This window comes from Phacochoerus africanus, chromosome 8, assembly GCF_016906955.1.
Source record: "Phacochoerus africanus isolate WHEZ1 chromosome 8, ROS_Pafr_v1, whole genome shotgun sequence".
NCBI classification, from domain to species: Eukaryota; Metazoa; Chordata; class Mammalia; order Artiodactyla; family Suidae; genus Phacochoerus; species Phacochoerus africanus.
This window is the reverse complement of record NC_062551.1, coordinates 45970112-45984139: the sequence shown is the minus strand read 5'-3', so window position 1 is coordinate 45984139 and position 14028 is coordinate 45970112. Positions and strand designations below refer to the sequence as shown.

At 38.5% G+C, this 14028-nt stretch overlaps 1 protein-coding gene across 1 annotated transcript in view; it reads right to left on the bottom strand.

Annotated features, from left to right (window-relative positions):
* The window catches only part of LOC125133195 (zinc finger protein 82 homolog), a 76086-nt gene that overhangs the window by 10085 nt on the left and 51973 nt on the right, over window positions 1-14028 (bottom strand). The window contains exons 7-9 of the mRNA XM_047791324.1: window positions 2858-2871; window positions 1129-1255; window positions 44-136 (exon numbers count right to left, since the gene is read on the bottom strand). Of these exons, the coding sequence (XP_047647280.1) occupies window positions 44-136; window positions 1129-1255; window positions 2858-2871 (234 nt within the window). The remainder of the gene's footprint in view (window positions 1-43; window positions 137-1128; window positions 1256-2857; window positions 2872-14028) is intronic.

Genomic DNA, 14028 nt, shown 5'->3' with positions numbered 1-14028 from the left:
GTTTTCTCTGCTGATTTCTCCTACCCTACTGGCATTCACTCACCCAAATAAGGTCTTCTTCCTTTCCTCACTACTTTCCAGGGCTCTTTTCCTTGTTCCAATAAGGAAATCACATCTGGTTTAGAAATGAAGCATCCTGGTCAGGACAAAAAAACATTAAGGTGAAACAGAAATAAAAAATCAGTTCAAAATTACTTTGATTCAGTCATGGTTAAAATTTTAATAAACAACTGATCAAATGGAAATTGATAAAGACTTTCAAATAAAGAAAAGCAAGATGGTTAAAAAACATCATGTTAAGGTTACCTAATAATTAGAGATTAGAGAGGGAAAGAAATGGTCTTTATATTCACACAAGTATTCCTTTTCTTGACTGTCTGGATTAAAATCTTGCCTCTGCCATATCCCAGTAATGGGCCCTTAGACAAGTCACCTCTATGCTTTATTTTCCTCACCTATAAAACAGGGATAATTACAGGACCCACCTTACATGATTATTAATATATATCCCTATCTAAGCATTGCCTAGAATACATACTAAGTTCTACATATATTTTATTATTTATTATAATTATTATTTTATTACATATATTACATATATTTTATTATTTATTATAATTATTTATTATAATTGTTATTTTGCTGAGAGGAAAACAAGAAGTTTCCTGAGGCATTTTTTGTTTTTTCTTAGGATATTCATACAAGGTTAAATGCAAAGTTCTTGGATTTTTAACTTTCAATCATAAAAGGAGGTAAAAGTGAATTCCTTTTTGTTTGTTTATTAACCAAGGAATGAGTTCTCTTGAACTGTAAATAAATCTGGTTGCTACAACTTACCACTAAAAAAATTATGTGTTCATTTGGTAGAGAAAAACCAAGATTCGAGGTGTAGCTACTTTCCTTAAAGGTATACCAGCAAATAACCAGACACCTAGCAATTCAGAGTTCAAATACAAAGTGAAGCCTTCTTTCTTTGATACTGGTGAGGTTGTAAATCATCCAGATTTCCCTTGAGGACGAGGAGCAGAAGTTTAGATAGTTTCTTGAAAGATATTCCTGATATTTCCAGAGAAGAAAGCTAATATTTCAGAGAAGAGAGTCTAAATTTCTAGAAGCAGACAACCTTACCCAATGAGACTAAGTTGCTGTAGTTCTCCAACATTACATTTCTGTATAAATCCCTCTGTTCCAAGTTCAGGTATTCCCACTCCTCCTGAGAGAAGTCAATGGATACATCACTGAACATCACTGATCCCTGAAATGATAAATCATATAATACAACTGAAATTAAATAAAATTTGTTTTAAGGCAAAAAGAAAAAAAAAAAAGGAAGAGATACTGCTGGAAATGGGTCATAAAGCAAGCAAACAGGCTTGGGCTGGACGCCTGTAACATGGTGAGTTAGAAAGTGAGTATGCTTGAAGCGGGATGCCTATGTCTTCCTGAAGGATCCTCTTGCTACAGATACCACCTCTTACATACTCTGGCATATCTTAACTATCTAAACACACCTGGAAAAGAAAAAAAAAATCAGTTTTCTAACTAAATGTAATACTGAAGATACTTTTGCCTGCTTAATATCACCCTTATAAATTCTTAAGAAATATGTTCTTAGTCCTTTCCCCTTAAGGATCAGATTTTTTTTTAAAGTTTTTCTAATATCTCTGTGTTAGAAAAAGATCTGAATACAATTAAAGAATTTCTATCAAGTTCATTGTTGAATCATATATCATAAGCATATCCCCATTTTGACAAACCCTTTTTTTTTTTAAATTTTTTTGTCTTTTTAGGGCTGCACCCGTGGCATATAGAGGTTCCCAGGCTAGGGTTCCAATCGGAGTTATAGCTGCTGGCCTGTGGCACAGCCACAGCAACCCGGGATCCGAACCGTGTCTGCGATCTACACCACAGCTCAAGGCAACACCAGATCCTTAACCCACTGAGCGAGGCCAGGGATCAAACCCGCAACCTCATGGTTCCTGGTTGGATTCATTAACCACTGAGCTACAATGGGAACCTCCTGACAAACTCATTAATGAACTTTAAAAAAATTGGTTATATAATAGTCTGTGCCATGGATATACGAGACTTAATCATTCTTCTAAAATATTTTTGCCTATACAAAATATTTAAGGTCCTCCTCAATTCTGAGGGATTACAACCATTCATGAACTGGCATGATCTTGTTATCTATCATTTTTCATCCCTGACTGTATGCATTTCTTGTTCTACTATCTGGATACTATAGAATCCAGAATCACAAAGATGTCAGTCAAGACCAGCACATCCTGTTCCACTACATATGGAACCCTGTTCCTGGTGTACAACTCTTAGGGATTTCCTAAGAGCAGATACTTGATCTCACTGCATGTAAGACCTAACCACAATCTGACCTAGTCCTAAAAGCCTCACAAAGCACAAGATGTCACTGTAAACTGAAGCTAAAGCCAACCAACAGCAAATCTTATCTACTTGGAAAACTCAAGTTTGGAAAAATTTAGAGTTTTTTCCCATGAGCATTCAAATGAGCCCATACTATCTCAATTACTCAAAAGAGATGGTAAAATATCTCCCTCAAGGAATTTAATTTCTGCTCTACCACAGCTTTTAGCAGAAGACTGGGCACTTACAAGAGATGCTGAATTATTTGTTCCATGAATACATGAATACAATGACTGTAAAAAAGAGAATTCACAAGATAGGCATTGTGCTATTTATTTCATCTCATCCCTCACTGGATTTGGAGAATTTGGAGGAAATGGGTCCTTAGATGGGGCTATGATAAGTAAGAAGTTTCAGGATAAAGAAAAGTTCATAGGAACTTAACTTCCGAAAGGTGAAAGAAACAGTAACTTACATGGGCCATGGTTTAGAAATTTAAGAACTGGTCAGTCCTTGCGGTTTACTTGCCTGGAGAAGCAGAGTTCACAGAGGCCAGACCTAGGGGGAGAAAAAGGGGGTCATGAGATCAGACAGGCCTCAGAACTTCCAAAATGACTCAATTTAACATATCTTTTCTCCTTCCTTGACTCCCCCCACCCCCACCCCCACCCCCACAGTGAGGGAGATTTGAGAGAGTCTGGACAAATCTAATCTCTATTTGTAAATTCCAGGGATGATAAAGGACCACATCATCTAAACGAGAATTTCTTTCAAAGCCACACAAGCCTGCTTAGATTAATCAGATACAAAGAGAGAAATTCATAGGACCAAACCTAGCAGCCACTACCACTGACAAACTGCTATACTGGCAGCCCTGCCTGCAGCCAAAACAATAACTTCTAGAATCCTCTTGGCTCAATACTGTTTTAAATCAGAATCATCCACATCACTTTTCTAGATGACTTCATTTGTTATATTCTTTCCTTTTTTGGGGGGTGGGGCATGCCCATAACAAGCAGAAATTCCCAGGCCAAGGATCAAACACACACCACAGCAGTGACCAGAGCCACAGCAGTGACAATGCCAGATCTTTAACCCAAAGCACTACCAGGGATTCTTATTATTTTCTTTCTTTCTTCTTGAAGAGGTGTTGATTCATGATCCCAGCAGGCAGACAATAACACATTAACTACTTATTAAGTATTTTCACAAGAGGAGTTCCCATCATGGCTCAGTGGTTAGCGAACCCAACTAGAATCCATGAGAACGCAGGTTCAATCCCTGGCCTCGCTCAGTGGGTTAAGGATCCAGCGTTGCTGTGAGCTGTGGTGTAGGTTGCAGACATGGCTCAGATCCAGTGTTGCTGTGGCTTAGGCCAGCAGCCACAGTTCTGATTGGACCCCTAGCCTGGGAACCTCCATATGCCATGGGTGCAGCCCTAAAAAGACAAAAAGACAAAAAAAATTTAAAAAAGTATTTTCACAAGAAAATGAAATAAAGTCATCCAAATTAGAAAGGAAGAGGTAAAACTGTCTCTATTTGCAGACAACATGATATTATATATAGAAAATGCCTAAAGAGCCCAAGGAAATCTGTTAGAACTAATAATTCAGTAAAGCTGTAGAATACAAAATCAATATACAAAAATTGGTGGTGTTTATATATTTATCTATTAATAATTAAATATAAGAAAAATCAGGAAAATCCCATTATGGTTGCATTGAAAAGAATAAAATAACTAGGAATATATTTAACCATGGAGGTTAAAGACCTGTACCATGGAAAACTATTACACTGATGAAAGAAACTGAAGATGACACAAATAAATAGAAAGATATTCCACACTCATGGACTGGAAAAATTAATATTGTTAAAATGGCCATACTGCCCAGAGAAATCTACAGATTAAATTCAATCCCTATCAAAATTCCATTGGAATCTTCCACAGAACTAGAACAAACAATCCTAAAATTTGTATGGAACCACGAAAGGCACCAAATAGCCAAAGCAGTGTTGAGAAAGAAGAAAAAAGTTGGAGGAATCATGCTTCCTGATCTCAAACTATATTACAAAATTATAGTAATGAAAACAGTATGATACTGGCCAAAAACAACAACAACAACAAAAAACAGACATTTGGTCAATAAACCCAGAAATAAACCCATATGTACATGGTCAATTAATTTACAAGAAAGGAATCAAGAAAATACAGTTGGAAAAGGACAATCTCTTCAAAAAATACTGTTGGGGAAACCCGATAGCCACATGCAAAAGAATGAAACTGGACTACTATTTCATACCATACACAAACATCATCTCAAATGGATTAAAGACTTGAATGTAAGACCTAAAACCATAAAACACAGGTGGTAAATGCCTTGACATTAGCCTTGGTGATGATTTATTTTGACACCAAAAGTAAAGGCAAAAAAACCCAAAAGTAAACAGGTAGGACTACATCAAATTAAAAAGCTTCTGTACAGCAAATCAAAACATCAACAAAACGAAAAAGCAACCTACTGAATAGGAGAAATGTTTGAAAATGATACAGATGATAAGGGATCAATATCCAAAACACCTAAAGAACCCATACAATATGGTCACTGGAATCAAGATGGTGGAGAAGCAGGACATGAAGCTCACTTTCCCCCAAATACAAACAAACAAACAAAAATCTGTATGTAGAATGATTCTCACAGAATATCTACTAAACTCTGGCAGAAAATCTCAGACTTTCCAAATGGACAAGAAAACTTCCACATAACTAGGTAGGACAAAAGGAAAAACAAAAAAAGAGAGAAGAGAGAAAAAGGAATCGGGACAAGATTAGCACTCCTGGGAGGGAGCTGTGAAAGAGGAAAGGAATCTGCATACTGGGAAGCCCCCGGACTAGCAAGGTGATCAGCCAGTACAGAGGGGGAGCCTCAAAACCTTGAAGAAAAGCACAGCATCCAGTCTGAGGAGGCCAGAGGGGAGAGAAAGCTGAACAGACAATTGGTACCACCGCCCAGAGCACCACGACCTGAGACACTTGGGTGGGGGCTGGGTGATGAGGCTTGGATTTGGTGCTCAGTCCCAGGGAGAGGACTAGGGGTGGCTGTGTGGAAACAGCCTGAGGCAGGTAGGGAGTGGTGTACCACAGCTGAGGGAGTACAGGAGCAGGCATGGTCCTGCCAGAGAAGCAAGGCACCACTGTTGAGGACTGCAGGGCTGGGGGCGGGGGGGAGGTATCTGCCATAGGAACTTCTTTCTCTGCACACACATGGGCTCTCAGGCAGCAGGGCACCTCTTACACAGGCTACCAGGGGCAGTGCAAGCCACTGCAGCCATCCTAGACTCCAGAGGTGGGTGTGACCTGCTACTGCCTGCTATCCCCACCACTCCAGGGACTGAAGTTACTGCAGAGGGCCCTGCAACCAGATGCCACCCATTGCCCACATCTCTCTGGGAACATGTGGCCAGCGGATGCTGTTGCTGAGGGATCTGTGACTGGATGCTGCCTCCACCTCCAGGGGTCAATGCCACTGCCAAGGGCCTGGGGATCAGGTGCCACTTGCAGGCACTGCATACTGCCCCCACCTCCCTGGAAACACACACAGGCCGTGTACCTGCACACCTCCTGTCAAGGGGATAACAGCCTGCACATGGTGAAGAAAAAGACAAGCATCCAAACCAAAAGCAGCCCTCATGTGAGAAAACGAGAAGCCTGCGCAAGTTACCCAGGACCACTCCCATATATAAAGAGCCCTCCAAGACTACAGCAGAATGATATCCAGTTAAAAGAACAGAATTCCCCTGAAGGATCAAACAATGAAACAGATTTCTTCAGTCTTACAGATACCTCAAAAACAAGGTAATGAAAACACTGAAGGAGTTAAGAATGGCTATCCACAGTAATGCAGATTTCCATAAAGGAGAACTAAAAATTATAAGGAAGAGCCAAGGAGGTTACCCTTATGGCCCAGTGGGTTAGGGAGCCAGCACTGCCTCAGCTGTTGCACAGGTCACAACTGTGGCACAGGCTTGATCCCTGGCCCTGGAACTTTCATATGCCCTGGGCATAGCCAAAAAGAAAAAAAAAGGCGCCAAGTCATTTGCAGAGACAAAAGCTGAGTTAAAACAGCAGCAGAATGAATAATGCAGAGGAGCGAATAAGTGATTTGGAAGATAGAATAATGGAAAATACCCAATCTTGACGGCAGACAGAAAGCCAAATGAAAAAAAAAAAAAAGCAATATAAGAGATCTATGGGAAATATAAAGCATGGCAATCTGTGCATAGTAGGGATTCCAGAGGGAGAAGAAATGGAAAAGGGGATTGAAAATATACTTGAGGAAATTATGGCTGAAAAATTTTCAAATCTAAAGAAGAAGGAAACAGATCCAGATATAGGAAGCACAGAGGACCCCAAACAAGATGAACCCAAACAGGCCTACACCAAGACATATAATAAAAACGGCAAAAGTGAAAGATAAGGAGGATTATAAAGGCAGCAAGAGAAAAATAAAGAGTTAACTATAAGGGAGCCCCTCTAAGGCTATCAGGTGATTTCTATATAGAAACACTAGACAGACTAGAGGGGCAAGATATATCTGAAGTTCTAATAGGGAAAAATTTGCAACCTAGAACACTCTACCCAGCACGATTATCACTTAAAACAGAAGGAGGAGTTCCCGTTGTGGCGCAGTGGTTAATGAATCCAACTAGGAACCATGAGGTGGCGAGTTCGATCCCTGCCCTTGCTCAGTGGGTTAATGATCCGGTGTTGCCGTGAACTGTGGTATAGGTCGCAAACACATCTTGGATCCGGTGTTGCCGTGAACTGTGGTATAGGTCACAAACACATCTTGGATCCCGTGTTGCTGTGGCTCTGGCGTAGGCTGGCAGCTACAGCTTCGATTAGACCCCTAGTCTGGGAACATCCATACGCCGAGGGAGCAGCCCAAGAAATGGCAAAAAGACAAAAAACAACAACAACAAAAAAAAAGAACCAGAAGGAGAATTAAAGAAATTCTCCAACAAACAAAAACTAAAGGAATACAGCAATACTAAATCTATCCTAAAAGAAATACTGAAAGGTCTCCTCTAAATAACAAAGACATGGGATGGAGGAAATCACAATTGGAAAGTAGTCACTGAAATAAGCCAGTATACCAATCAAAAAGACAAACAAACAAACAAAAAAATCCCACAAAAAAACAAGTAGTGAAAACAATAATAAATACAAGGAACAGCAAAAGGATAAACATGAAGATATAAAAAAGGACACCAAAATCATAAAATGTGGAGAAGGAAAGTAAAGTAAGAAAATCTAGACTCCCTCTTTTTTTTTTTTTTTTTAGAATACGTATAAGCCTATATGACTATCAGTCTAAAGCAAGCAGATATAAGAAGGGGTTAACATACTTGCAAAATAAGGCAACCACAAATCAAACACAAATAATACATTCACAAAAACAAGAGAACATAAGCATAAAAGGATATCATCCAACCAAAAAAAAGAAAAAGGAACAAAAGAAAAACATAGAATCAACTGGAAAACAAGGTTTAAAATGGCAATAAATATAAATTTATCACTAATTACCTTGAATGTCAATGGACTGGATGCTCCAATCAAAAGATACAGAGTAGCAAACTGGATTTAAAAAAAAAAAAAAAAAAAAGAGCCTACAATATGCTGCCTACAAGAGATTCACCTGAGAGCAAAGGGCTAATGTAAATTGAAAGTGAGGGGATGGAAAAATATATTTCATGGGAATGGAAATGACAGGAAAGTGGGAGTTTCAATACTCATATCAGACAAAATAAACTTTAAAACAAAGGCCACAGAGATAGATAAAGAAGGACACTATTTAATGATAAAAGGATTAATTCAAGAAGAGGATATTACACTAGTCTATATACATGCCCCCAATACGGGAGCACTCAAGTACATACAATAGACATAAAATACCAATAGACATAAAAGGAGAAATTGATTGGAATACAATAATAGTAAGAGATGTTAATACCCCACCTACTCACATCAATGGACAGACTGTCTAGAAAGTCAATAGGACAACATCCTAAATGATACATAGAACAGTTAGACTTAATTGATATTTTCAGGACATTACATAAAAAAACCCCAAAATATACATTCAAGTGTACATGGAACATTCTCCGGGACTGACCACATACTGGGGAACAAAACTAACCTCAACAAATGTAAGAGTGTATTTCAAGCATCTTCTCTGTGACCACAATGGCATGAAACTAGAAATCAACAACATGAAAAGAAATGAGAAGATATTGATTACATAGAGATTAAACATGTTACTAAAAAAAAAATGGGTCAATGAGGAAATCAAACAGGAAATTAAAAAATACCTTGAGACAATGAAAATGAAATGAGACATTGAAATATTAAAAATGACAATGAAAACAATCATATAATTGTCACCAAAGCCACAAAAGTAGTACTTAGAGGAGTCTCTGTCATGGCTCAGTGCTCAGTGGTTAACGAATCTGACTAGTAACCATGAGGACACAGGTTAAATCCCTGGCCTTGTTCAGTGGATTAAGGATCTGGAGTTGACATGAGCTGGGGTATAGGTCACAGAAATGGCTCGGGTCCTGCATTTCTGGGGCTGTGGCACAGGCCGGCAGCTGTAGCTCCAATTTGACCCCTAGCCTGGGAACCTCCATAGACTGTGGGTGTGGCCATAAAAAGCAAAAAAAAAAAAAAGTACTTAGAGGGGTGTTCATAGTGATACAGGCCTTCCTTACAAAACAAGAAAAATCAAATAAAACCTAAAGTCAGCAGAAGAATGGAAATCATAAAAACCAGAGAGGAGACCAATAAAATAGAGATTCAAAAAACAAGAGAAAAAAATCAATAAAACCTAGAGCTAGGATAAACAAAATTGAAAGGATAAACAAAATTGACAAACCTCTCACCAGACTCACCAAGAAGAGACCTCAAATAAAATAATAAATGAAAAAGGAGAAATCTCAACTGATACTGCAGAAATCCAAAAAAAAAAGAGAGAGAGAATACAATGACAATCATATGCCAGCAAATTTGACAACCTAGAAGAAATGGACAACTTTCTAGAAACATACAGCCCACCTAAACTGAATCAAGAGAAAGAGATAATTTGAACAGATCAATCACTAGAAATGAAATTGACTATTTCAATTAAAAAAAAACAACTCCTGGAGTTCCTGTTGTGGCTCAGTGGAAATTAACGCAACAGGTATACATGAGGATGTGGATTTGATCCCTGGCCCCACTCAGTGGGTTAAGGATCCAGCTTTGCTGTGTGTTGTGGTATAGGTCACAGACATGGCTCAGATCCTGCATTGCTGGCTGTGGCATAAGCTGGCAGCTGTAGCTCCAATTTGACCCCTAGCCTAGGAACTCCACATGTCGCAGGTGTGGCCGTGAAACGCAAAACAAACAAACAAACAAAAAAAACAACCAAAAAGCCAAAAACCAAAACTCCTTACAAACAAAAGTCCAAGACCAGATGGCTTCACACGCAAATTCTACCAAACACAGAAAGAATTTATACCCATCCCTCTTAAACGCTTCTGAAAGACTGAAGAAGGAACACTCCCAAAGACATCTGTGAAGCCACCATCACCATAATACCGAAACAGACAAAGATACTATCAAAAAATAAAATTATAGGCCAATATCTTTGATGAATGTGGATGCAAATTCTCAACAAAATTTTAGCCAACCCAACCTAACAATACATAAAAAAGATCATACACCACAACCAAGTGGGATTCATCCCAAGTTCACAAGAATTGGAGTTCATGTTGTGGCTCAGTGGGTTAAGGACCCGATAGTGTCTCTGTAAAGATGTGGGTTCAATCCTTGGCCTCATTCAGTGGGTTAAGAATCTGGTGTTGCCACAGCTTCCCATTACAATCTCAAACAGGAGAAGGATGCCAATTCTCACCACTTTTATTCAACACAGTATTGGAAGTCCTGGCCACAACTCTCACCACTTTTATTCAACACAGTATTGGAAATCCAACAAGAGAAATAAATAAAACGTATTCAAATTGGAACGGAAGAGGTAAAATTGTCACTATATGCAGATGACTTAATACTACATATAGAAAACCCTAAGGACTCCACACAGAAACTAATAGAACTGATAAATGAATTCAGCAAAGAAGAAGGATCCAGGTTAACATTCAGAAATTGGTTGCATTTCTATATACTAACAATAAAATATTGGAAAAACAATAATAAAAAGTAATACCTTTTAAAATCATACCCCCCTCCCCAAAAAGACATAGGAACAACATGACCAAGGAGGTAAAAGATTCATACACTGAGAACTGTTGTAGGCAGGAATATGCGACTGAGAAAGAATGGAAAGAAAAGACTGGCGCTATAGAGTGGCTGTAGAGGTCAGTCTATACAAGGTCTCAGGACTCTCTCATGACCCTTGAGGCAAAATGAATGAGAACATCATCAAAGAATGGCATCTGGAAAACAAGATTGCTGAAGCACTGATGTTGCTGATGGAAAACCATCACATCTGACATTCTCAGGACTGGAGCCTTGGGGGATTTATGGGCAAGGCCATAGATGGCTTGAAGCAAACAACAAATTATGGCCTGGGAGGGCTAAAACATTTATGACTACTTTCTGTGCTTAGGAATGCCTGTCCTAGCATATCTTGCTTCCAATCTGTTTGGAGTAAAATACCGATATATCCCCTGCACGTACAAGGAAGTAGAAAATAGTAAAATAAAAACTTTGAGTTGGCTCAGAGGGTTGCTATTGCCTCTTGAAGGCAGTAGCCCCCTGATCCCCACTCTATTTCTGTGTCTCTTTCTTATTATTTCTGCGGCACCACTGACTTCGGGACCTGGGTTGACAAGCAGGCCTCGTGAGAGAACTTTAAGACATTTATCACAGAAATTAAAGTAGATTCAAAGAAATGGAAAGATATCCCATGATCCTGGTTTGGAAAAATTAATATTGTTAAAATGGCTGTACTACCCAGAGCAATCTACAGATTTAATGTGATTCCTATCAAATTACCCATGACATTTTCGACAGAACTAGAAAAGATAATCCAAAAATTTTTATGTAACCATACAAAAGCAATCCTGAGGAAAACAAAACAAAGCAGGAGGCATAACTCTCTCAGACTTCAGAAAATATTGTGAAGCTAGTCATTAAGAGAGTATAGTCCTGGTACAAAAACAGACATGCAGATCAATGCAACAGTATAGAGAGCCCAGAAATAAATCCAGACACCTATGGTCCATTAATCTTCAACAAAGAATATAAAATAGAAAAAAGACAGTCTCTTCAGCAAGTGGTGCTGGGAAAACTGGACAGCTGCAGGTAAATCAATGAAACTAGAACACACCCTCACACCTTGCACAAAAATAAACTAAAAATAGCTTAAAGAATTAAGCAAAATTCCTAGAAGAGAACATGGGCAAAACATTCCCTGACATCAAGCACGTAAATATTTTCTTAGATCAATCTCCCAAGGCAAGGGAAATAAAAGCAAAAAATAAACAAATGGGACCTAATCAAACCTACAAGCTTTTGCACAGCAAAGGAAACCACAAAAACAAAAAACAAAAAAACCTTAAAAAGACAACCTACGGAATGAGAGAAAACAGTTGCAAATTCAACAAGGGCCTAATCTCCACAATGTACAAACAACTCAGACAACTCAACAACCAAAAAACAAGCAACCCAATAAAAAAATGGACAGAAGACCTAAGTAGACATTTTTCCAAAGAAGACATATTGATGGCCGGTAGGCACATGAGAAGATGTTGAACATCATTAATTATTGGAGATATGCCAATATTGGAGAAATGCCTCAAAACCACAATGAGGTACCACCTCACACCAGTTAGAATGTCACTAATAAGATACAAATAACAAATGCTGGAGAGGGTATGGAGAAAAGGGAACCTTCCTACACTGTTGGTGGGAATGTAAATTGGAATATGGAAAACAGTATGGAGGTTCCTCAGAAAACTAAATATAGAACTACCATATGATCCAGCAAGCCCACTTCTGGGCATATATACTGACAAAATTATAATTCAAAAAGATACACGAACCTATGCCACAGCTCACAGCAACTCCAGATTCTTAACTCACTGAGCGAGGCAAGGGATTAAACCAGCATCCTCATGGATAATAGTCAGGTTTGTTATCTCTGAGCCATGACAGGAACTCCTCTTTAATAATTTTAATACTAGAATGCCTTTCTTTTTTTTCTTATAGTAAGTTTTTTGAGGTTTTCAAAACTGCTTTTAGAACTAGGGTTGAGAATGTAATTTTTCTTATATAATAATATTAACAAAAATCAATGTGTCCTTAATCCTAAAAAGTGTAAATTCTTGAAAGGTTTTTCTTTTTTGGCAGCATTAGCAGCATATGGAAGTTCCCTGCCCAGAGACTGAATTCTAACTGCATCTGCAACCTATACTGCAGCTGTGGCAATGCTGGATCCTTAGCCCATTGCACCCCACCAGAGACTGGCACCACCACAGAGACAAACTGCCCTGCACCACAGCAAGAACTTCTTGAAAAGTTTTTTAAATGAGCGGGGGAACCACTGCACTCCCCTTACTCTGTAATAGGCATGGCAATATAACCTTATGACTGCTCTAGATTCCTTTTTCATAGTGTTGGAAAGTTCAAAGAAAATATTTGGAAAACAAGCATCAAAATCATAATACTCATTAACTCTGGATGATGGGACTAAGGGCATTTAAAAATTTCTTCTTAAAACTTCCTTAGGTCCCTGTATTTTTTTTTTTTTATTTTACAATAAACCTGCATTAATTCTATCATCAGAAAGATAAACTAAACTACTATTTCCATACAAATAAAATATCTGGGAGAGGGAGTACCTACCAGTTATTAAGAGAAATAGGAATCATAGGCCTGTGACATGAGGGGGTTTCACATTAAAAAAAAAATCAGGAGTTTCCATTGTGGCTCAGCAGGTTAAGAACCCCTCAGTGAGGATGCAGGTTCTATCCATGGCCTCACTCAGTGGGTTAAGGATCTGGCTTGGCTGTGGCTGTGGCATAGGCCAGCAGCTGCAGCTCCAATTAAACCCTGCTGCAGGTGCAGCTGTAAAAAAGAAAAAAAAAATAGTATGGCAGAAATAAAGAACAGTTCTTTATCAAAAAATGAGCTATCTTCACAATCTTTCTCCTGTAACTGAACACAATGAAGGTAAGCAATATTCTCAAATGTAGAGTATACCAGAGCAGAAAGAACAGTATTTGGTATACAACAGATGCTTTATCTCTGCCTTTCTCCACTGAATAAAATTTCACAGTAGATGTAATCCTTGTAAAATGCCACACAAAGAAAACCCTAGTTTATTCAAAGGGTTTTCACACACAACTAAAAATGTCGGGTCATCTTGTTCAAAACTCTAACTATTGATTAAAATTGATTATTTTACTTTTTTTTCCTTCTTTTGAGTTACACAGTATCAATAGCACAAAACTGCATCACATGTATGGAATGCGATTCATTTAATAATTTCCTATTGTTAGTTTTTTTTTTTTTAGGGCTGCATCCGTTTGATATATGGAAGTTCCCAGGCTAAGGGTCCAACCAGAGCTGTAGCTGCCGACCTACAC